Here is a 25,964-nt window from a genome sequence, read left to right as displayed (position 1 = left end):
TGTGTGTGTGTGTGTGCCGGGTCGATATAATGAAAGCTTAACCTGCCCACCTGTTCTCTGAGTTTTAACCTGAGACCTCATTAGTACACAGTGTTTTATTTCCACTACATTACCTGCACAATATGTTGTGTTGCTCTGCGTGTATGTGGTCCTCTGAGTATGAATCTGTGTGTTTATCTCCATGTGTGGGAGTGTTTTTGTGTGTGTCTTCATCATGAGCGTAATGACAGTGATATAGTCATTTCCAACAAATCCAATCTACAGGAACAGAGCAAGAACGGAACTAAATGAAAACCAAACCTGGAGGAAAAAAACAAGTTTTCGAAAACTGTGACTAACAATGCTTCCTCTTCTCTTGTCTTGTCCAGGTATGACTACGTGGAGGTGCGAGATGGCGTGGACGAGAGCGGCCAGCTGGTGGGGAAGTACTGCGGGAAGATCGCTCCCTCTCCGGTCGTCTCCTCTGGAAACCAGCTCTTCATCAAGTTTGTGTCCGACTACGAGACGCACGGAGCGGGTTTCTCCATTCGATATGAGATCTTCAAGACAGGTGGGTGACCTGACACAGCTGCAGCTTCACTTTGTCCCAGCCTATTTGGAATATTACCTCATATATTACATATAATATCAAAAAAATAGACCTACAGGCACAGCTATATTTCATATTATATCATTTTGCATCATCAATGTATATTTTTTTAAATTAAGCGTGCCACCTGGCCTCTTAAAGGAGCTATTCAGTTCTTGGTTTAAAGTTAGGAAACCTGTGTTATAACATAAGCTCCACATTACAAATCAATTCAGTCTAATTTGTCATTCGCGGACACTGTGACACATACGTAGCGCGATACATTATGAAAGCTGTAGGAATAATTCTGATAATGGGGCAAGAAAGAGCCTCTCCGTGTAGTTTCATGGTTTGTTTGCGATTTAGTCAAGGCACCAGAGCATCAAATTATGCAATCCCAATATGGCATGCAATATGCTCTATTCGAAACCAATGAATCACAGTCCCATATGTTCCATAATTGGTCCCATTTTTTTTTATCTGGTGCGAATGATTGTACAAGAAGCAAGGGCATAATTTGCTGAGCATTGATTCATCAGATGGCAATCCACAGCTACAGTACGAACCGGCCGGATTATTGAACGGGTCTTTGCTCTTTGTTGTATTTTAGCAGAATGCTGCGAGTAGCAGAAATGCAGAACCGAGTAAACTTTGATCTGTTCATTTATCGCGAGTCATATCGCTGTCGTGACATTCAACAACCTTATCGCATATTTTCCTCACGTCGTGCAGCCCGACACGAAACAACCACAGAGAGAGACGCAAAATGATGACTGCAAAGAGATGCAAAACAACAACAAAAAGAGGCAGAAGCATCACAAAGTGTGTGAGTGCCCAGGGGCCCGTTGTCTCATAATCCACCAATACTGCTGTTATAAGCACTGGCAAGAAGGTTGTCGAGGAAGTGAATTAAAGCCACTATACTGGGATTAGGAAGTACTTTCACTGCAGTGGCGTTCAGTCAGTGTGAGGTTCCTTCCTTAATGTTAAACCTAAAAATAAGTCCTTTGCGTCATTTTAGTGGGAAAGCATGTATGATAAACCGCAGATATCCTCAGGGGATGTCTATCTTATCAGAACACAGCATCCCAGGAGGAAGAATTTCCTGTTAGTTGGCTGCCTTTCTTTGTTTGGTCTGGAAGGAGGAGGAGGAGGAGGAGGAAGAGGGGGGAGGATAGCACATATCTGGAGAGTGACTTGTAGGCAGACAGGTGCTACAGACTCCACTTTCATTAATTAACCTTAGCAGCAGTCTATGGGACGCCCCCTCCCGTGACCTCGGAGACATGATGAATGTCCCTGCGAGGTCCCTCCTTCCTTTTAATCGGGGCTAGTGTGTGTTATCCTGCGTGTGTTTGTGTGTCTGGGGTTTGTGCGGGTCACCAGGCGGGGAAGCTGCTGGAGTGTGGCTCCATTTACCAGATCAAAGCGACACTCCACCCCGACATACGCAAACTCATCTGCACACACTCCCTATTTTCCCTTTGATAGGCCAGTTAAGTCTACTACATTCTTCCATGATTAGCTTGGTATTTTCCAGTCTCATCTATTAGCCAGGACTGATTATAAATAAGGCGTGTTAGGGGGCCCAGTGGTGGTAGGGGAACCGCTGAGCACAGGGGGGGGGGGGGCGGGGGCTGAGATATGAGGAAATAGGGAACTAGCAAGAAATATGGATGCTAGTGTAGACAGAAAATAGAGTGTCAGGAATAGAGACTCAGAGCTAGATGAGAATAGGGCTGCTCGATTATGGGAAAAAAATATAATCACGATTATTTCGGTCAATATTGAAATCACGATAATTTAACATGATTACTCGTTGACTACTGGCAAGATGTTGCAATTATTGAACTTAAAAAAACAACAACACATAACTGTGAAATTTGCCTTAATACTTTTCCTATTGAAACTATATTTTTTAAATATATAGAGTTTAAAACGTAATGAGCAAAATAATTGTTTTTCTCGATTATTCTGTTTTTGTGATCATTGGAAGCCGAAATCATGATCACGATTACATTTCGATTAATTGCACAGCCCTAGATGAGAATATGTGTTTTTTGGGGGGGTTTATGGAATTTAAAGGGGAATCGGGGCTTGGGGGGGCGTTGCTGTAGATTAAACCCAGGACAGAACTTTTTCTTCTGGGTGTTTTGCACCTAGTGCCATCCCCCTGGATCCCTTAGTGGATCCAAACCCTGGATGTGCTTTGAGTTTACTCCGTGTTTTGACTAGTGCGGCTCTGGGTGCCGCCAGGAACAGGGCCCCGAGATCAATTAACAGCCCTGTTTGTGAGAGCGAGAGAGAGAGAGAGAGAGAGAGAACCAAGCAGAAAGAGAGATTCAAAGCTTGCTGATTAGCACAGCTTATCAACAAGCAGGGTATTAGCTGGGAAAACATTGTGTTGGCTAACACATGTAACGTTAATGATGATACACAGATGCTCCGATAACGGATGGAGGAATGGGAGGCTCGCACTTGTGCATGCCAATGAAGGGGAATTCAAAGAATTCAGGCTGTTTGTCATTGTCGATTATAGGCGTGGGGATCACTGGAAGCCAACCTCAGGGACGGTACTGCCTATCATCTCAGGTTATACAAGCAAAGGTCACATGGAAGATAAATATACCCACAAAGCAAGCGTGTAAACACGTACTCCCCTCTGGGATCATACGCCAACTTATTCAAGTATGTTTACATGTGCAGGTTTACCCACTTAAGCAATAAACTATGTAAATACACGTTCACACGCACTTCAACATGCTGGCGTGTGCAGCCCTGGCTTTCATCAACAGTAGCCTGCGAAGTGTCTAATTGGAAGAGAACAGGTTGTTTTGCGGGCTCTCTATGGCCGCTTCCACATCCGTTTCTACCCCTCTCCACTCTTCAATCCCATCCAACCATCTCAATTAGCATGGGCAATTTATTTTGTAGCCTGCAAATTGGCAGCCTCACTCCACTGGCTGAAGTCTGGCAAGAGACATGCAGGAAAAGCGAGATGGTGGGGGAGAAAGCGATAGAGGAGAGGGATAAATCAGGGAGTGAGGAATCTTTGAGCTGCAGGGAGCTCAAAGATTAGCAAGCTGTTTGTATTTGTGTATGTCTCTGCGGAGGCCTCCGGCTTCCAGGCGGTAATGAAATGGTGCATTAAAGAGTCGGGGCAAACTATGGCCTTGACTTGATAAACAACCACCAGTATGATCAAAAATGAATAATGTCAGAGTAAACCGAGATGAGGTTGGGGTTACCAAACGCCCAAATCCTGGTGCTTTTGTAGAAGACTGAAAGCTGCATTTATCCTGTCATCTGACAGAATCGCACTTAAAATCCTCAAGTGTTTCTGGACAGATCCGTCCCTTTTAAATACACACACGCGCACATGCACAACATGTGTTTTCTCTTAACAGCTCTGATGAGTTTAGAGCCACATCAAGGCTGGCAGAGGTCCCATTGAAGTGGGAGCGGAGGCAGAGATAGTGCCCCCTCCCTCCCTCCCACTCGCATTTACCCACAAGCTCATCCCCCTTTCTCCTCACGATTACTCAGCAGAAAACTAATGCCTAGCATTATTTCATCTTTACACTAAAAAGCGCTCCAGCCCTGTTTACCACGTCACTGGGATGCGAGCGCTTTCACTCAGAGCACACACCTGTGAAAACACGTTCAAGGTGTGTGTGTGTGTGTGTGTGTGTGTGTGTGTGTGTGTGTGTGTGTGTGTGTGTGTGTGTGTGTTGGGTGGGGCTTAATAGGGGCACATTCTGCTTTCATGGACGGCACGCCCTGATGGCATAGGTCACATCTGGCATGGAAACGTACTGTCATCACACACACACACACACAAACACACACACACACACAGACCTCATGGAAACCTAAGACAACAAATATGTTTAAGGGGAGCCAGAGGGAGACTGTGACCCATCCATCCCCCCTCATCCCATCAGCACTGTGTCATCCCTTAAACAACGGCCCAGGCACAGTAAATGCGTTAAATACCATGTCAGTGGTGCAGTGCCTTGGGGTGTGTGTGTGTGTGTGTGTGTGTGTGTGTGTGTGTGTGCGTGTGTGTATGGGTAAATGTAAACCTCATCTGTTTCAGTGACTGACTCGCACCAGGCTTCAGGTTAATGTTTGATTCAGCGTCGAAAGAGTGAATTCTCCACCAGCAATTAAGCCCTCTGTCCGCGCGGCGTAACGACAGAGTGAAGGGGAAAGGAGGTACGAAGGGGGTGGGGGGGCAGTAATGGGGGTTGGAGGGGTGGAGGGGTTGTGAACTGGGCTAATGATCAGCCAGAGAGCAACATGGAACATAAACAGTGGTGATTTACTGAGCAGTCCAAAAACAACACTTCCAGCCCCTATGGCTCTGGCCTCTAATAACCCATATGAAGAGAGAAAAAGAGAGAGATGAATAGATGGAGGGAAAAAAAGAGAGTAGTGGGGAAAAGAGAGAGAGAGAGAGAGAGAGAGAGAGAGAGATTTAAAAAAATGAAAAAAGCAAGAGGCTGTCACATTTAACGCCTGTTCCTGGGCTCCATGTTGTTCTAATGATTAACGCCGCGGTCTGCTTTCAGCACTTAAAGCAACTGCTTAATAGAGACATAGAGGACAAGTCATCAGGGACACTAACCATGGAAAGGCGCCCTGCTCCCTTAACGTTGAAACCATATTTATTTAAGATTTATTTTCGATCTCTAACGCTTGCAAAGATTGAAATCAGATCCGCATTAAATATCATTTTGTCGGCTACGACGAAACTCTAATCAGTCAGCGAGCGAGTCACAGTGACATTCGTTTACTCCCCCCCCCCACCCCCCGTCCAGAGCAGAAGGCCTCAATATAAACGAGAGTTAAAGGAATCCATTACTGCCGGCAGTAAATGTTTGAGCGCCTGGTTGGAGGTTGCCACTAAATGTAGTGTGCGTTCAAGGTTACATCTCTTTCTTTCTTCCAACTTCCTGTCGTAAATTCAGCTGTTTGTTTAAAAGCAGTGTTTGGACTGCTGGGTGCACTGTGGCCAAACTGTTTTTTTTTTTTTATTTATTCTTTATTTCAGATGAAATGGAACAATCAAAGTGTGTGTTTTCTGTCCGCCTCACCTCCATCAAATCCTATTTTAACCCCTTTTTAGATTGAGGTCGATACATCCGCCAGGAAAGACACCAGCAACTGCGATAGCGATAGAATAAAGGACAAAAACGGAGAGAAGAAGGGCCAGGGGTGTTAGCAGTGTGGCTGACAATGGGATGTATTTGTCTCCTGAAGCTCAACACAGACGCATGCACAACGCGCCGTATGGCCCGCCGCCGCCGCCGCCACAGACAAGCGTGACTGATATCGCTGAATGCCTCTCGCGCAGACATCAGCACAAAGCATCCTGGGTGCAGCAAGGGGAGCAGGGGGACGGGAGCCCTCCCATGTGGAGGCACTAGATAAAAGAGATCTGTTGGATGATTATCTCGCCGGTCCCACCGGCGAGAGTGCTCTGTCTTCTCTCGCCGCTCTATTTTTTTTGTGATGTTTTCGCCCGGTCCTTTTCTTGAGGGGGTATAAACAAAGCCGGGCACAAAAGGGCTGGCAATAGGAGAGTTTGTCCTTGGCACGGCCTCAGTCATGATAACTCCGAAAAAAGCACAGAAACGAGAAGGCCTAATGGTGATAGTGACTTATGTAAATTAAACTGGAAATAAGTGCCATTACATAGTTTTACTGTAAGCCCCACTCTACATTTCACAAATGCATGTATTAAATAAAAATGTCCTCAAATGGTAAGACTGAACTTAATACTGGCAAAATATTATGGAATATTTGAATCGGTGTAGGCGTTAGATTCTTCTATTGCCTGGATTTTGACTGGTTTTCAGAGGGAACCATTCCCAAAGACCAAATCTGTTCTGGTCAACTGCTGAGCTGAGATAAGGCTCATGGTGGAGCCTGATGAAATGGATGGAGGAGTGGAGTTCTGAGCCAATATCCACAGGAAATTCAACACGCTGACCTGAAATGCACTTTGCATACTGCAGCTGTCTAGAGCGCTCAGCGAATCACAGGTGACTTTTTCAAAGAAGTGGCTCGCTTCTATAGTTTTTTTTTCTCCCCCAAAACTGTCTGACATTTCTCCACAAATACGGCGAGGTAAAGTGCAGAACTGCAGCATCCTGCAACCCTCTTATCTCGGCCGATGCTCTCTCTCTCTCGACAACATCTCTCCCTTTTCCAGCGGGTAAATACGAGGGGAAGCTGTGAAATTAATGGCACCCACTGTTCTCGAAAGCCACACTTTAGCGGCAGCACTAAATGTCAGCTCTCTTTAGAGTCAAAACGCCGCTCGCCGTGGCTTGCAACTTGGGGAGAGAGAAAATCAACATGGCTCTCAGTCCCTTCGCTCACTCCATTGGTGGACAAGCAAAAATTTGGCCTGATCGTGTTGAATTATGGGCCAAGTAAGAAGCTTGAGTGACAGTGGAAAGAGCAGTTTGCCACATTTATTAAAGCTGCAAATGACTGTAGCAAGGAGGCTCTATCTAGCGATAACTCCCTGCAATTTTGGTTTCGGTCGGCCCCGTGTGCGCCCATCACCACGGCTGTCAGACTAGCATGGAAATGACATTATCTTGTGCACATTTCTGCCACTAATGGCTCCAAATAATTGCCGCAGACAGTAGTCCTCTTTTTTTTTCCAAGCCAGGCTTGGTAACAATCTGGCCAGACGCATAGTAAACACATCTTAATGTCCTATCTATCTATCTATCTATCTATCTATCTATCTATCTATCTATCTATCTATCTATCTATCTATCTATCACTCTCTTAAAAAAATATCCTGCAGCTGTTAGTGTCATTTTTTTTTTTTTTATCACATCACTCATTCTTAAATCATAATCTTGTGCTCATGATGCTCTGAGAAGTGGCTAACATGAAGAAATGTGTTAATGCTCCACATCAGCCAAAAGGCAGCTCTCCGTGGGAGCTGTGAATAAATATTTTGACTTTCCCTTGTGTAAAATTGTGAGTTTAGGTGTGAGTGAGTGTGTGTGTGTTGATGTATGCGCAGTCATTGCCCTCACCTTCCATCACTGACACTGTAATTCTGTCTGAGCACCTCTCATATGTCTCACAGACGTGTGTGTTAGTGTGTGTGTGTTAGTGTGTATTTTAGTTTGTGCGTGCGTGCGTGCATCACACTCCTTCATCACTGTGTGTGTGTGTGTGTGTGTGTGTGTGTGTGTGTGTGTGTGTGTGCGTGCGTGCGTGTGTGTGTGTGTGTGTGTGTGTGTGTGCGTGAGAAAGACAGGTTTTTGCACAGTGAATCAAGCTGTTTGTTCATTGCTCCCCAATTCTGGTGATTGAAGCCTTTCACAAATGTTTACACTCACAGTCCAGATGCTCTGGGAGTTACAGATTTTACACACACACACACACACACACACACACACACACACACACACACACACACACACACACACAGTGATGAAGGAGTGTGATGGTTGTGCCCATGAGGGAATGAAAAAAAGGCACATAGAGGAGAGTTGAGAGACCCAGATGTAGCCTCTGGTGAATGGAAGAACTATCAAGGTGGTCTCTCGTCTCTGGGCCGTAAACGGCCCTCCACTCAATAGACCAGCTGGGGGGCAGAGCTTCTCAATATCCACCACACAAAGCCACCCGCAACAGATCACTTAACCGACACTCATTCAAAAGAATCAACCCCCGCCCCTTCCTCTTTGCCTGTTTCGTCTCATCTTCTCACTTGCCATCTCGTTTCCTCCCTGCAGGCCCCGAATGCTCCAGGAACTTCACCTCCAACAGCGGTGTCATAAAGTCGCCTGGTTTCCCAGAGAAATACCCCAACAACCTGGACTGCACTTTCATGATCTTTGCCCCCAAGATGTCCGAGATCATCTTGGAGTTCGAGAGCTTTGAGCTGGAGCCTGACCCGACTCCCCCTACTGGTGTTTTCTGCCGCTATGACAGGCTGGAGATCTGGGATGGCTTCCCTGGAGGTGAGCGAGCTGAGATCTGTGCCTGATCTGTTTTACCTGGAATTTAAGAGGTTTTCTACAAGATATCTCTATTATAATCATACACTAGTTTTCTCTTTGTAAGTATTACTATTGTGTTGTGCTTTTTCATTTCTTAAACTTCCATAAAATAGCACTGGTATAAAAAAAAAAGGTGTAGTTGAAATCCCACTGCTTATTGAATCTGCTATCCTGTAGTCAAAAGGGAGATGGTGGGTTTCAACTTAACTTCTCACTGCTTTTCACAGTGAAAATGAACAGGTACAAAACCAAAAAAAGGGTCCGTGCGCCAGCTGCATTGTTCAGAAGAGTTGTACTTAGTGTTTTCGGGCGTAACATGCAATAAACCCATCAGAGCGTCTTCTCCCATTCCCTTTAAAAGCCCGGCGCGTTTGGACCTTGGCGCACTGCTATAATTGTGATGGCGGATTTGCTAAGCCGGAAGGAGAGATTTTCAGGAGAAGAAACTGATCTGCTCGTGCGTGAAGATCAGATATGGCACGAGCACTATGCCACCAAAACCAGGTTTTTGTCGGTTAATGGCACGATCACTTCCCGCTGCCTCAAGATAGCAATACGCCAAGAATTCACCTGAACACACCTCCCTGTAAGACCAGCACACCCATGGGCGCTCAGATGGGCGCAGTTGCATTTGCTATTTAAACGACGTTGGCGCTGGACGGGAAATTGACAACTGCGTCGGTCTTAAACTAGCAAAGACACTGGCGTTGCGCTTTGCGCTGCGCTGCGCCTGGTGCACGATAGGACCTAGAGTGAGTCATCAGTATTCTCTGCCGTGGCGTTCCGAGTGATAGGTTGAAGTGTAAATCACAGCGCCTTTTCAAGTGAGTTTTACTTGAAGTTCAGTGTTCTCTGAGCTCACAGCTCCGTAGATTTGAATTGAACGTAGTTGACCTTTGATTCCACAAAGTATTTCCATAACTCATTTGTATGTTCTCTACTAGGTGTGGAACGTACGTTTCATTTTCCAGATTTGTGTTGATTACTAGAGGAGACCCAGGAAGGCTAAGAGAGCTGAGAATATCTCACATTATTATCACATTTTAATGCATATTTTTACAAAGGAAAAGTACCTCAGAGGTCTGGAATAGAAACATTTCCTGTGCTACTTCCAACTTATTAAAATTCAGAGATTTCTCACTTGTTTCAGCGAAAAGTACGATGCAAAAGAAACTGAATAAGACCCAGCGGAATAGTGAGCATATTCAGGGCAGGAACTGGACACTATACGCTGTGTCTGACGTGGCATCACACCCTTCAAGTGTTGCTTGATGTGACAGATAGCCTTAGTATAAAAATAAGCCACGGCAGGAAAATAGTGTGTCGGCTTTTGCCAGGTGGCTCCTGTGGTGCCTGCTGGATCAATAGTGCATTAGCACAGAAGGTTGGAGGCACGCTCGCCGTTTGGGGTGTGTAGAGATGGGAGATGTACGGGCCAAATGCATCTGCCCGGGGGTACTCGCACCTCGCTGGACAGGTGCTGTGGAAGAACAACCTCCACTCCCTCGTCCCTCTTCCCCGAGGAATGGAGAGGCAGGCAGGATGCAGACTTCATAGCGAGGCTCTTTAAAATTTCATAGCAGTGGGAAGTCATGCAGATAATCCGGGAGATGGCATTTTTATGTTCAGCCCAGGCCAAAGCGGGTTTAAAAGCACACATAGATTCCCACGCATACACTGGGCCACCTGGGCGATGAAGATTAACCGGCTCTATCTCACCCGCTGCCCCGTACGTCCCCGTGGTCTGGCCTTTGCCTTTCATATAGGAGCTGGGCTGAAAGTGGCATGTTTTGGATGACGGGGGGGGGGCCACAGGGAGACAGGACTGTCACTCGCTGCTGATCACAGCATTACTAATCACAGATAAGCTGCAGGTCCCTACACACCAACAGGGAACACACACTCACACGTGTGCATGGATCATAGCACACATCAGAGACATAGGGCAAGGTTATTGTGCTCTCTTGCTCTCCCTCTCCCTCGTTTCCCCATCACTCTTTTCCCATTTTTCTCCGCCACTCCATCTCGTCCACCCTCCCTTCAGCTGCCATTTTCCGTCCCTCCCGCATCCCCATTCCACTCAGCCTGCTCAGTGGAACATGTCCCTCTTGTGCTTTTATTGCTCTCTCTCTCTCTCTCTCTCTCTCTCTCTCTCTCTCTCTCTCTCTCTCTCTCTCTCTCTCTCTCTCTCTCTTCTCTTTTAATGCCTCCCTGTTGTCTCTGCCCAGTCTCCTGCCCAACAAAAGTCCTGTCCTCCTCAAGACTAAAGAAACGGCAAAGGAATTTACAGCCAGCAAATAGACATAGACCGCGACCTGCCCACACCATAGGTCCCTCTTCCGCTTTGCTCTTTTTGTGTCCGACAGGGAAGCAGGAATGTTGGGATTCTTTTCTTAAGCGTCTTTATGTGGTAGAAAAATGCAGCCGGTGCCATACCTCACTGACACTCTACTTTTCACACCTCAATGGGGAGGAGTTGGTAGTTAAACCCATGTGTGACACGCCTGTGGCAAACAAACAAATATTGAGTTAACCCAAGTCTTAACCCGAGTAACAATGTTTGTGCCTTTCTCTCCTTTCTCTCTCTATCTCTCCAGTCGGCCCATACATTGGGAGGTACTGTGGGCAGAACACACCAGGCAGGATCATCTCCTACACGGGCATCCTGGCGCTGACAATCAACACAGACAGCGCCATCGCTAAGGAAGGCTTTTCGGCCAACTTCACTGTAATCGAAAGGACTGTTCCAGAGGGTGAGCTGGCATAAAAACAAGGAAAATCTGACAGACGGGGATGTCAGGGAGGCCAAAAAAAATATATATATATATTGAGGCAGTATATTGAGGCAGAAATCAAAATGAAATAACAATCCAGAGAGATTTGTTCAATCGAACATCTGGATTGAATGAGCCTGAATTAGAGGGCAATAAAGTAATCCCCCCGAATAGTATTCCTAAAGTAAGAAGCAGATGTTGTTTGCAACTAAAGCCACACATGGTCCTATCATGATGAATTCCCAAAAGTTTAACAGAGCTGAAGAGTTAATAAATAAACACCTCCTGCTTCTTTATTTGGGTAATGTGTTACAGTGTACAAGTCTGCCTCCCGTGGTTTACAAGCCCTATTAACACACCGTGAGCTCAGACCGACTCCAAAAAGGCAGCTTCCCCACCAGTAACCACCCCGGACACACACCCCTAGGGCTTTTACATCCAGCGTCGTCATCGCAGGGCTCGACCCCTGACCCCATGTTGCGAGACGCTCTGACTAAACATTTCATTAAGGAAGACGAGAGCTCGTAGGAGCCATAAATCAGTCCAGAGGCTAGACCACCCCAAACCCACACACACACAGTCAGTCTTTGAATAAGAACAGAGATGGATGATATTCAACAAATCTACTAATCATTTCCAAAAAGGATTTTGTCTTTCCCAGAGGGAAAACAGGCGCAGAGTACACACACACACACACACACACAACAAACAACCCCACCTCGCAGTAATATGCACAACGATGACTGATGATGTCATTTCTCCTCAGTTTCCTCCGAGTTACTTGAGTCGCTTTAATCACACATCTAAAGATCAGATTGCACAAATCAACTTTTCACATTCACTATTAAGAGGCGTGGGGAAATATCTGACCCGCGATCAGTAAATACCTTCATTTACATGAGTTGCTTGGTCTTACATCACCGACCAAGGCATATCCAAGATAGGAATACAAATCTCAAAACTTTGTCTGCACTCTTCCAACCTTGTACCACTTGAATCATTCATAATCCCCTTATGCATAATAAACGGTGGATTTTTCTCGCCTCGGCGTGGCGAAGGGAAGGGTACACTCGAGCTGAAAGCTACTGATGGGAGGTGATAATGCGATGAAAGGAGGGCTTGTCTTTTGTTCTTTAGCCCGTTTCTCCATCGGCCCTCCCCACCCCATCCAACCACCCTCGCTATCTTCTCGGCTATTAGCCCCGCTTTGGTCAGTAACCCACATGATCAGATACCGTCCTTAGCCGCAAACAAACGCCTCTTTTGTGTGATCGGGATCCAGTTATCTACGTGATCTGGGTCGGAGTACAAAAGTTTGACAAGAACGGGCAGTCTTCTCAAAGAGAGACGACGATGAGGGTGGAGAGGTGCGAGACGGTGTTGTCAGCCTCACTCTCAGACTCTGACACGCTTGCGCGCGTGAGCACGTATACATATGCAAGCGCGCGTTGACACTGGAAAGCACAAACGCACACGCTGACCCGGTGACTGAGGTGTGTTAGCATAGTGGCAGATGGGGAGACCATCTGTGTTAGCTCATAGGCGGCAGCCACATAGCAGCTCCACACTGCTCCTCGTCCTGTGCACTCTGAGAGTGTGTGTGTGTGTGTGTGTGTGTGTTTGTGTCTGTATGTATATAACTGCACTATGCAAGTTTACCAGATAGGTTAGCAAATCTGTAGTTCGAATGAGGGACAATTCCGCTTCCAACCTGTTGGGGGACCGAAGAAGAAAAGTGCTTTGGTGTGGCTTTAAGAAGCGGGCTTGTCACCAATGGTTAGTCTCACTTTGCCAGACCTTCCTCCACAGCGCTGTGGAGGAAGGTCTGGCTAGTCCACACAGCGTGCTCTGGTTTATTGGCATTTCCACGGTGGAGCTGCAAAATAGACTTAATAAACTTGTTTTGGTAGAATGTGTAGGTTCAAAAGTTGTTTTAGTCGTGCGACAGAAAACTAAGATTGGACAGATAGTCTAGCTAGCTGTCTGGATTTACCCTGCAGAGATCTGAGGAGCAGTTAACCATAGACTTCATACATCGACCGGAGTTTAAAATTACAACATAAAAGAAAACGTAAGGTAACGGACATCCAAAGTGGAATTTCCGTCGGCAATGGAGCAATCCCGGAAGTGGAACGTTGTGGATATAGACCACCGAACGGTTAACAGAAACGCTGCCGAGATGCTTCATGACTTTACCACCAGGAACAAAACAAATGAAGTAAATAAACAATGAGAAGAATAATGGTCCACATGAATGTGTGAAAGTGTGCCTTCCCATACCTCTGTGTTGTTGTGGTGACATTATACGACTCCCTCTCGGATCAAAAGGTCAGATCGTTTTTTCCAACTGTTGCTGCTGCTCCGTCTACACTAATGTCAGCAAGTCTGACCCCCAGGGGTTAGAGAGGCCGGCCCCAAGCTGACCCATCTGAGTCTTTAGTTCCGGAGCCCAGGATGCCTCGAAACGGATGCCCCATGTCAACACAAACAAAGGAAGCCGATCCTACCATAGGCGGTTGGGCCGTTAAGTATGATATATGGCCCCAAAATACAGATACTAAACGCACCTAAACTCCCCCAAGAGACCAAGTTGGGCAAAATAGTCAGTGTGTGCAAAAAAGATAAACTGCCCACAGGGAGGTGAGGGAAACAGATCCAGTCAGCGGAAGAAATAACTAGAGTGAAAGTCACTTTAACGGCTAATACTGGCTCAATCTTAGCCCACACTGAATGTTTTATAAAGACATTTTCACGTCTTAATGCGAAACACTTCCATCCGGCTTCCATTAGAAACCAACAAAAAAAAAAAAAAGAGGAGAGAAACAGAAAGGATTTACTGAGGCGTCGCTGATGTGCTGTTCTTTTCCTGCCAGCAGCGCTGAGTGCCTGTCGTGTGGCGTCCTCCTCCCCAGAGACGAGCTCTTGATTCTGGGGGACACTGAAAGCCCATGCTGGGTACATTCTGGTGCTCGGGACTCAACTGAACATCTTTTACTCTGCCTTTTTTTTTTTTTTTTTTCATTCCCTTTAGACTTCGACTGTAGCGACCCTTTGGGAATGGAATCCGGAGAGATAACATCGGACCAAATCATGGCCTCGTCCCAGTACAACCCCAGCTGGTCCCCAGAGCGCTCCAGACTCAACTACTATGAGAACGCATGGACGCCGGCCGAGGACTCAAACAAAGAGTGGATACAGGTACCGCACCCTATCTCCTGTCACACAGAGGTGACGGTTATTTGATTAAACTATTCAGAAATCTACATGAAAGGAAGTATCAGTAACTGATGAAAGGTTGAGAATATCTGGAGAGCAAACCGTAGCAGCACAGAACAATTCGCCAACTGCCTGCAGTATGTTGTTGGAGGTGAGTCACAGTCTGAGGGGGGGTAGGCGGTATTGGAAGTAACTGCTGCCTGCTTGAACACAGTAGGAGTGCTCCGTGTTTGTCCTTCGGTCTCGGGAGGTGCGGTGTCTCCATAACACTGACGAGACTCAACAATTTTGATGATGAATGTCGGCCTGATGGACCTCCGGGTGGTGGAGTCCACGCCTCCCAGAAATTGCCTGCGTCCACTCTCTCTGTCACTGTCTACCTGTCGGTCTGTGTCTTTTGTCTCCCTCTGTCTTCCTGTCCTACTTGATAACTTCCCCTTTCCTTGATAACAGTGGCCGCCTCCGGGGATGCTGGGATTTATTCCAGGCATCCTGCCCAGCCTCTCTCTCACACACACACACACACAGGCTCTGTCATATTTTCCTGTCTGTCGGCTTATCGGCACAAAGCGATCATCACCCACCGGGGGGAACTTTATGTAGAAAGATTAAGGATTTAGTCATTCCATTCCCAGATGGGTTTAAGTCACATTTCCCAAGTCCACTCACAACACAAACCCCCTTGTAACACAAGCACACTACCTTGATGCATTTGGAGCATGCTTGATTTATTAACCGAAAGCCTCCAGGCCTTGTAAATGCCCAGACTGTTTTTCTTTTTCTACTGTTTTTCTACAGTCTTTGCTTCATTGCTGAAAGGTTTGGCCCCCACATATTCCTCAAGGGATGAATAATAGAGCTGACCCAAAGCCAAATATTTGCTTGGGGAGGGCCATAAGCAAGCTTTTCCTTTATTATTGCAATGAAAATATTGTCCTTAGGGGCCCTTGTTGCTCCTTCAGACTAATTTAATCAGTGTTTGAGCGGATTTGAGTGCAGTCTCCCATGCGTATGTGTGCCCATGTGTGCGGCCATGGCTTTGGGGTTGAGTAAGAGGGTCTGGCCAGGTCAATATTGTCCTGCAGAGGAACTTGGCATGTATCTGAGTGGATCAGGATGAAACATGGCCTCCCTTACCACTTTCTCTAGCAGCTGGACAGTCTGTTGTACTAAAGCATTTTTCTCTCTGAAAGGAAAATCCATTGTTCATAGTCAGATATGTGTATTTAGGGTAACAGCACAGGCTTGAAGGCTTCTCAACCCCGGTTTTCCATTTTGTCAGCGGAAATTACAAGTGATCACAATGATTTGTTGCCACTTTAGACCATCCCTGCTATAATATTGATCATATTGAGGATTTGATTTGGCAGTAAACTCTGGATTTTTAAATGGGATGTGCTCTGACGGGCATGCTGATTTCCCAATACTAATCAGATCAAAACTGGGGCTTTTCTAATTTCTCATTTCGAACGCAGGGAAAGAGCCAAGTCTGTGGTTGCCACGTAATTTATGTTTTCGAAAGAGTGCGATGCACTTGTGTCGAGCACTCTGAGCAGAGGCCCAATTATCACAAGTGGTATCAAAAGAGTAGAATTCTTCATTCCTCTTATTCCTCTTTCATTACGCCTGTACGTAGTGCTGCAACAAGCTAAGGCCCCCTCGCGGCACGTACAAATCATCTCAGTGCGCCGTCAGATGCATGGTAATCAATTCATTATTTATTTCATTATCATTCCCTGACTGTAGTCTGAGGCAGACCTTTTTTTTATTATTCATGACAGGCAGCCTTTTGATTTCTGGGCATTTTCCTTCACTCTGCCCTCCTTTTTTTGCTTAACATACCGTAATCCAGATTTGTCATCCATTTTAATGCTGCTTCATTCTGATGCATGGAGAGGAGGTGGGCAAGATGCTAGAGTCTGTGTGCTCTTCTCTGGGTAATTGGATTGGTGTGGTTCGGCATGGAGTGCCAGGTTAGCCGGGCCATTAATCAGCCCTCAGGTGTACACAGAGATGGACAGATGTCCTTTGAGGGGGTGTGCGGCTTGAGGACGGAGTAAAGAAAGAAGCAATAATCTTTCAAAACAGGCCTTCGTTTCATTTTTTCCTTGTTCCTTTCAGATCTGTTCCCTTCTCTCTTCTTTCCTTTTCTCCTCAGATCTCTTGAAAATTCCGGTCTACAGATTTATATCAGGGCAGGGGGAGATTTGTGCATATAATCTGCCTGTGTGAGCCATGACTGTCTTTGAAGCTTAAGAGGATGAACAACGGGGGTCTCTGCAGTAGGTTGCAGCAAAAACAAAAGGGTACACCCCCACACTATGCAGCTTATAGCCTGATCCTTGCTTTATGAACTCAGACTGGCTCTATAAAGAAAACCTGAATGACATAAAACACATACGTCTATAAGAGGAAGGTATATGTTTTTGGCGCGTCATGGCCTGAGAACTGATGGTTCCTCGGTTTGATTGCTAAGAAGCTGACATAGTGTGGAATGGCTTTGTCAAATACGTCGGAGAAAGGATCTGATGGTGACCGAGAGTCACCACAGCATCCAAATGATGCAATAAAGCCTAAGGTTGAATCTCTGTCAGGCAGCCGCCATTGATCGCGCATACACACAAAACATGAATAATTTACACTGTCTTGGAGAGAACCCAACTGTCAATACCTGAAAGCCTCTTTATTGAGCATCTCATAATGGCAATATACAGTACGTTATCCCATACACTAGCTTGAGTTGATTTTGCTCTCCACATGTATAATTTGGCTGCAATGGCTTCTGCCATTGTCTTCTTGCCAGGATGCATTATACCTTAATTACCTCATTGGTATATTTATCAGCCTCTAAATAACTCTGATAACCTAAAGAGTTTAATCATAAGAGGAGATAGTGAGTCCATTTACTATTTTATCTTGCTTGTCTGATCACTGAACGTGAGAAGTATTTATTTTTTATTTTTTGGGGGCATTTTAGAGGACAGCTGAAGACATGAAAGGGTAGAGAGAGGGGGAAAGACATGCAGCAAAGGGCCGCAGGTCGGAGTCGAACCGGCAGCCGCTGCGTCGAGGAGTGATCCCCTATACACGGGCACGTACTCTACCGGGGGAGCTACCCAGGCGCCATAAACATGAGAAATATATCAGTGTTTGTTTGCACAATATGCTCCTTTATCTCCTGCATGTGATACTTATCTCAAGGTAAAGTAAACCATTTACTGAGGAACTTGTCACGGGTTTACATGGGAGTTTAAAACGCGTGAATCCATAATGCAAACAGCACTGTGAAACATTACACATGTTAACACTCTTAGCAAAGATAACAGGTTGAGTTCCACTGCCTCGCCACCCAAACAATCGCACTAATCGCACCCTCCGTACCACCGTAGCGTTAGTCTTACTTAAGCGAGCGCCAGACGCTAAACCAGCGTGCTCTGCCATGCTACGAATGTGCTTCCAATTACCCCAGGTCAATGAGTTGCAGAAATGCCCCCTTCATTGCCATTGTGTCTGTCTTCACTTCTTGTCACCGTTCGAGGGCTTGCCGCCGTGCCCGAGTGATGAGTAATTTGAATATGGACTGGTAATTAACAGCAGCTTCTCGGCTGATGAAGTCTAGCGAGAGCGGAGGAGCCGAGGCTGGCATGTGGCTGCCGGTGAGATCATCATCCTGTCGTACGAATGGAAACAATGGGACGCTGTCTGTGCCTCGCTGCTCCCAGGCCTCGCTCTCAATTGTAAAATCAATGGGAGGATAGAGAAGCACACTCGAGTGGAGGATAGCCCAAAAGTGGGACAAGAAATCGAAACATGAGGGATGGCATGATGTAATGAAACGAAACAGCGCTGCTTAAGTCCCCCGAGACAAAAACTCGGCAGCTCAGCCGTAATCAGTGTCATTTTCAGTGTCTGCGCTATGGACCAAAAAAAAAAAAATTCCTTACAGCTATAGAGTCGGTCGTCATCACTAAACGGTCCTCCACAGCTGTATATCCTACTTCCAGACATGACATACCTTCAGGTTGCCCTCCTTTCCTTCCTGATCACTGTTTCTTAGTCTCATAATCATGACTCAGAGCTTTTAGTCATGTGTGTGTTGCAAGGATGGGAATGGCCCTGGAGTTAAAGTCTTTAAGATGATTCAGAAGGAAGGAAATCTTAAAAAACCTCTCTGTTCAATGCTTCCTCTAACAGCTGGTCTGTTTAATCATGCAGCAGTACATATCAGAGCTCACTTCACACACACAACAAACCAGACAAGCTCTTATTTTATTATAGCTGTCGCCAAAACCTATACATCCCTCTTTGTCAAGAAAACAGATGATCGGCGCATGAGAAGACATGCATAATTTAATGCCGCCAAAGAGGTGTCTGGGGGGGGGGGGGGGGGGGGCTAAAAAAAAACCTGTGACTGTCAGGTGAATATTCTGATAAATGGAAGGTCGTGAGCGGAGCTCACAGGTCCTGCAGCATTTGAGTAATACAATTTTCATGAAAGGAGAATTAATTACACTTTCAGGTAATACAGCTATTGCTGTAGCTTCTGCTACCCAAGTAGGTGAAATGAGTGAACAGATTGCTGAAAGCTGGTTTAGAAATGCTGGAAGGTTGTCTCTTTGGTGTCTCTTTAGCTGCATGGTAAAGTAGCTGTGTGTATGTCAGTTCACTAAAATGTTTCTCTCATTAACATACAAAAAGGACATTATATTCAGATTTTGTGTGCAGGAAAAAAAAAGTGACTAGAGGCTCTGCACTTACTTGATGGCCCGGCAATGATTCCAGGCTATCTTTCTTCTAACTATACCATTCTTTTGAGATCCATAAAGCATTTCCAGAGGTTGTTTTCAGGACGAGGGGCCGGTGTCTATGTCTACCAGCTGCTCTTTGACTTTGGAACAGAGAGAAAGCGCTCCCTCCGTTCTCACCCTCGGCATTTCTCTTGTTGTTTTTAGTGAGGGAAAACGAATAAACTCATTCCCCAGAGGCCCTCGGTTATTCAGTCAGCAGCCCACCACACACACACACACACACACACACACACACACACACACACACACACAAACACACACAGATGGTAAGCTATTTCTCCCCTCTGTTTGGGGAAGCAGGGTAATGGATTTAAAAGAAAGAATTCGGTAAACTTCTCCCAGAGTACGGATGGTTGCATACAACTTCTTGGCAACTCAATTATAAGCCAATCAAGCAGCGAGAGATAAAGCTTTTGAGCCTTTGCAGTTTCTTGAACGCCCAACCCCCTCCTCACTGCACCCACACAACAATGACTAGGCTTTGGCCTCAAATACATATCATGTGGCCTCGCTGCACGTCTGAGTCACACAGCACAGAGACAATACTCTGAGTAACGGACAGATGTAATGATCTCGCCCGCAGCTGCTGCTGCTGTTGAAGGATAATTGCAAAATGGTCTCTTCAAACTTGTACAAACACACATAAATACATAAACACACTGCCCGTCTGTCATTCCCCATCATTTATTCCCACACCTACGCACACATATAGGCCATAATCAAATGCCGGATTTCAGTATGTTGATCTAATCGCATGCACGCCAGGCTTGGAGCGGCTGATGTTGCAAGCCCGAGCACGACTAATTCTTTTTCTGCTTCTCTGATTTCATTAGTCATGAGAAACAACTGGAGCCGTGTACAGTGGCTGTTGTGAGGCAAGGGGCTTTTGAGTCATCGGTTTGCCTCACAACAGGAAGGTAGAGAACACCCAAAACACACACACACACACTGAGTCAAACATATTTTGGATCACCTCGAGCAGGAAAAAACACCTGGGAGACAAGGACACACACAAGTCCTGCCCACGTACCAGCCTGACATTGCTTTATGGAAAGACTCTGAGATGTATCAGTGATTTCTTACCCTCCCAGGCATGTTTATGGCTTAGTGTGTGTGTGTCCCTTGAGATATGAGTTACTGTGCACCAGCATACCCAGAATGTATGGTGTCATTTGTCTAGGTGGGCTTCAGTCCAAACATGCACTCTCACAGGAGAAATAACAACATGGTATACGAGTAACTGACACAAGCTTCTTTCTGTTAGATCAGCACAGTCCCAAAATGCAGCTGATCCCTATAGTTGCTAAATTAGGAGTCATAATTCACACCTTTCTGCACAGTGATTACATTATCCATTGAGCGTGATTCAGCCTTTCAGGGCTCGATGACAAATAGTTTAACATCAGAGAGTGATATATTTGCCCGAGATCCACTGTGCACTATATGCTTGCGATTTCCAAGTGTTGGCTATTGGTTTACACGCACACACACGCGCTTGCAATTTCCAAGTGTTGGTTATTGGTTGATGTATATAGTTCAGCTAGTGCTGTACGTGGCTTTGGGCTAAAATGAGTCCCACTAGTAATCATTATCTGGGCCTGTTTGTTTTCACTGTGGTCTCTGTGGTGTGGGATGGACTGTGCTTTACATCCAAAGCGTCCTGGCAGCCAGTCTACTCTCCCTGACCCATTACCTCGGACGTTAATAAATCATGCTTTGCTCATTACCTGGGCTCTGTTATCAGCCCGTGTCTGTGAAATTGATCTAGTCTGTGCACTTCTTCGCTGGAGACCCCATGCTTCTGTCCTTCACATCTTCCAGGGCGTCGCTGTCAGCGGCTCGTTTCCCTTCCCAACTTTCTCCTCGGCACTCTTCTCTCTCCTCTTTCCACTCTTTCATCATTCTTCCCCCTGGTCACATCCCATCATAGCTTACCCTGATGCCACTTTTGGACTCGCATATATTCAGTATCATTAAATTTCAGCTTTTTGCCCCAGCATCTCTACGGTTTGCGTGGCCCTAAAACTGTTGGAACCACAAATGACGAAAGTAGGTTAGAGTTTTCAGCTCCTTAAAACCGGCCAATTCGCCACGCCCATCATATAGCACAGAAGCCCTCAAAAAGTACTACCCTTTAAATAAAAACATTAATTTACAAAAACTTTCCAGCTAGCCCAGAGTATTGATTAAAGTCATACATCATTCCAGCCCTCTTTAAACCACCCATATTTCAGCACACTCAGGGTCTTAGATTGTTTGAGTCTGAGCACCCATGAGTGTTCCCAATTAGCCCTGCCACTCATTTCCTTCCCAGAGGCTCTTCTTCTCCATTACACCTAATGAGATGTTTTTTAGAGAACAATCTCAAGGCCAAGTCTTCCCATTAGACCTTTTTTTGACTGGCTAATATACGCCAGCACAGGCCGCGCTGCCATCCGCTATGCTCTCCTCATCCAGCGCTGGCACATATGGCCGTTAACAGAGAGGAATTCAGCTCCCGCGTTATTAAGTGGGAACCGTCTGAAGCTGAGAGGATTTGATTTTGTCTATATTTGTGGAACCCAAAAGAAATCTGTGACTTACTGTATAAGCCCCATGAGCCTGTAGACAGGAACAAAAGTATTCTGTCTCTGTATGTGACGTGTGTGTGTCTTTTTTGTTAGTCTCCATCCATCCAAATCTTTTTGAGTAGCCAAGAGAGAGTGAGAGAATAGCACGGTGGAACCTCATTTATTGCTCCCATCTGTTTATGTCTTTTTACTTCTGGAAGTGAATTTGAGGAGCAGGAATGACCAGCGTTCTGTGGCATGCAGATGTTCCTTTTTCTGCTCTTTGCTCCGAGTCATTAAGTGTGGTGCGGTACTGTATATAAGGTTGGCAGACAAAGCTAGCTGGCTCTGACTGTATGGTTTAAGCATGCTGGGGCTCTATGGAGATTTTTGGTGGCAGATCACACTGGCTTTGATTTTCTAAAATATGTGCACGCTTCCGTGTCCGTCTGCCCTCTCTCACAAAGGATTTCACTGTGTCTTACACACCCTTGCACATGCACATACCGAAGATCTCCTTGGTAATCGACTCAAGACTCTGGTCGCCCTTCCATCTCACGTCAACATCAAAGGCCTCGTCTCTCATCGTGATCTGGAAACCTGTTCCACCAATGCTCCGTCATCCTGCCACACCGCTGGGTTTTTAGCGGCGTCTGCACGCAACACCATTACTCCTCATTAACGTCAGCTCAGCCTGTCAGAGACGGTGTTAACTCTTGTTAAAATGAAGCTCGCTGCTTCATACAGCACGCTGAGGAGTTAGCGGTCCTTTTAAAGCCTTTCAGTTTCACAATACACTCACTCTACACTTTTGCTGTTATGGATGAAGGTATGATACGGTGGGGTTAAGTAGCCTCCACCGAGGTCAAAGGGAGACAATTAGTTTTCACTCGTGGCTGAAAAATTCCTTGTGTGTCCGAGAACTAACCACGGCGGACCTCACCTCCAGGCTGCTAGTCAGGCCTTACAGTCCCAGTCAAGTCAGGCAGCTTTATTAACATCATCAAAAGCCAGTTTAAAGGCTATTCTTACCACAGAAACAGAAGCCAGGGTGACATATAGAGGACTATGTGTGTGCGTGCATGCGTGTGTGTGTGTGTGTGTGTGTTTTCCCTTTCCTGGCAGTGATGGTTGGCAGACAGACACAGGTCTGATGCAAACCAGTGACTTTCTCTGCCTAGCATCAGCTCTGAATGCAACACACACACACACATTGCATATATATATATATATATATATATATATATATATATATATATATATATATATATATATATATATGCAATGACAGAACAGACATACACCCAGACACTCTCTGACCCTACCACCTCTGGCTTTCTCCGTGTGAAAATATAAAAGCCCTCCAGTAATGTACCGCAGTCCGTCATTACTTTATAAAGCCCTGAATATTTTAAAGGCACAATATTTGATATATTCAACGTTTCGGTATCTCTCTTTCCTCCTGACCAATTTTGATAATGTGATTGCAGACCTCGCTCTATTCAACATTCACTTTTATCCAATAAGCTCTTGTCTCCCATCTCAGGAAATTAAGTTGTCATCCTGTGTCTCTTTCATTAATGTGAATATCATTTCATTGCTGTTTATTAAATTCCAGGTAGCAGACTGTGGCCAGAGGTGATTCTAATAGTGGGCTTATATTTTTAACTCTGCAGCTTGTCAGTGTATTATTAACACAGACGATGCATTGAAAGCCCTTTCTACTGAAATTGTTCATGCATTTTAGCAGGCACTATATTTCAGCTGTATCGGCTCCAGTTAATCAGCATCTTCATAAACACCTAAAGGAAAACATCTTGTCATTCTTACAGCTCCTGTGGAAGATTTCAAGCAGCATTTTCTCAGGTGTCTCTTCTCTCTTTACCCTCTACAGGTGGACCTTGGCTTCTTACGGTTCGTCTCGGCCATTGGCACCCAGGGCGCCATTTCCCAGGAGACCCGGAAGATTTACTATGTCAAGTCCTACAAAGTGGACGTCAGCTCTAATGGAGAGGACTGGATCACTTTGAAGGAAGGCTCCAAACAGAAGGTAGGGGACCCCGTTCCTTATTATTATTATTATATTATTATTATTTTTACGACACAAATCTTTCTATTTATTTTTCAGCTCCTACAACGTGAGCCCATCTATTTTTTATTTTTTTTATTTTTATTATTGACAAAATGCAGTATACACAGAATCAGGTAAACCGTAATAGCACATGAACATCAAATGTACAACTTCTGAAGATAAAAATTAAAAACATACAAAGCAATACAAAAGATGATCATTACATAAAAAACAAAAAGAGGTACATGATAAACTACATTTACAATTAGTCAGCGGTTTCAAGGAAAAAAAGCTCTTCAGTTTCCACAATTTGAATACTTTTTTTGTTATCCAACGATCTAAGTGACTTCAGCAGAGATTTACATTCTATGAGAAAAGGTGCAAAATTAGGAAATGAATTAGAACATTTCTGCTTGTGAATATAACATTTAGCATACAGAATGATGAAATTAATCAGATACTCAAGAGCACCATTTCCTGAATTATCGTAGAAACAGATGATATCTTTAAGGTTAAAGGTGTAGACAAAGTGCCTGTTCCTCATTATTCATTAGCCAGCAGTGTGGTCTGATGACATCATCTCTAGGCTCTAAAACTATAATTGAAAATAATAATCTGAAAAACTCTGAGAACTTTTCGAGATACTTTTGCATCCCTGAGCTCTGCGTGAGACTATCATCTCAGACTAGATAATGGTTAATTTTTTACATCTGCCTGACCGGTGACTGCGTCATAAAAGCCACTGCTGCGCATGCACCGCACTCGAAATATCCTGTCTCTAAAAAGCAGCCAGCTGACTTGAATTGTGGTCTATTCCAAGTTGCCTTTGAACTCAACAAAAGGGGGAATACCCAGCCATATGTACTTGAGTGTCTGTCTCCCAAGGTACAATTATACACTTTCCTCTGTATGGTAATATACCCACCGTCTACAGTATATACTGTAAGTGGATGGTATTTTCCAGCACAGACTGCGGTGCTAATGCGGCACCGCAGTAGCTATAGAAAGGATAACGTAAGGAATGTAGTCTCTGTTTTGTGTCAGGCACCCGTCAACTTGACGGAAGAAAAGACAGGGATGACAAAAGACTTGACAAACAAGAGTTAAAGGGGATAGGGATAAAGCCCGTCATGTTTGAGCAGCTGTTAGAGGAGCATCCAGGAGAGAAAGGAAAAGAAGAAGAGGAGGGAAGGCATTCTTGACCGGAGCGTCACACGCTGTAACCATCGATTGCCGTTTCAGACCAGGTTTTGTCCATCTGGAGGCAAACACCCCGTCCACTGTGGGTCTTCAGAGGTGCATGTGTGTGTCAGTGTGACATGTAAATACCACCGAGGCATTTTTTGAGTGAAAGACTGCAAGGCCGCAAGTGAAAAAACAAAACAAAAAAAAGTTCTCGACAGCAACAGAGCATCCAAACAAGTGTTTGTGCTGCTGTATACACATATCCCCGGGCCTGATTATTTTATAGTCTCCCCGAAGTACACAGGCCCGGCCTGTATTTTTCCGGACTCTAAAGTGCTTTTGTGCGGAGGGGCGCCATTTGCTACATGCTGAGCCTGCAGTTTGGCCTCTTAGCTCTGGAAAAAGCCACTTTACGGTTAGCGAGTGGAGAGGAGACTCGGCGTGACATTTAAGAGAGTGGATGACTTTGTTGCAGTCCCATAGTGACGTGGTTGACAGGTATTGCTCAGGGACTGGGGCCGCAGAGTCAGGCTGTATGGACTAATGGATCAGCGCTGGTGTTGTTTTAGTTCACCCTAGATCCTTTCTATCTAGTAGCTATCTAACTAGTGTGTCCATCCTGCTCCTCTCAGCTGGATTCCTCTCTGCCTCACAGCTACTCCGTGGGCGGGTCAGAAGGTCACATGTTCACCGGTGTGATTCAATTACCCAGAATGAACTGTGACGGACTGTGGGGGAGTTGTTTTGCTGG

At 45.5% G+C, this 25,964-nt stretch overlaps 1 protein-coding gene across 2 annotated transcripts in view; it reads left to right on the top strand.

The window, feature by feature from the left end:
• Nucleotides 1-25,964, top strand: part of nrp1a (neuropilin 1a) — a 64,311-nt gene that overhangs the window by 21,907 nt on the left and 16,440 nt on the right. For both annotated transcript variants that reach the window (XM_028569042.1, XM_028569041.1), the window contains exons 4-8: nt 369-550; nt 8,344-8,571; nt 11,208-11,363; nt 14,416-14,582; nt 23,852-24,007. In XM_028569042.1, coding sequence (XP_028424843.1) covers nt 369-550; nt 8,344-8,571; nt 11,208-11,363; nt 14,416-14,582; nt 23,852-24,007 — 889 coding nt within the window. The remainder of the gene's footprint in view (nt 1-368; nt 551-8,343; nt 8,572-11,207; nt 11,364-14,415; nt 14,583-23,851; nt 24,008-25,964) is intronic.

Source organism: Perca flavescens, chromosome 22 (assembly GCF_004354835.1).
Source record: "Perca flavescens isolate YP-PL-M2 chromosome 22, PFLA_1.0, whole genome shotgun sequence".
Lineage (NCBI taxonomy): Eukaryota > Metazoa > Chordata > Actinopteri > Perciformes > Percidae > Perca > Perca flavescens.
The sequence above is the reverse complement of the archived record's forward strand: the minus strand, read 5'-3'. Positions and strand labels throughout refer to the sequence as shown.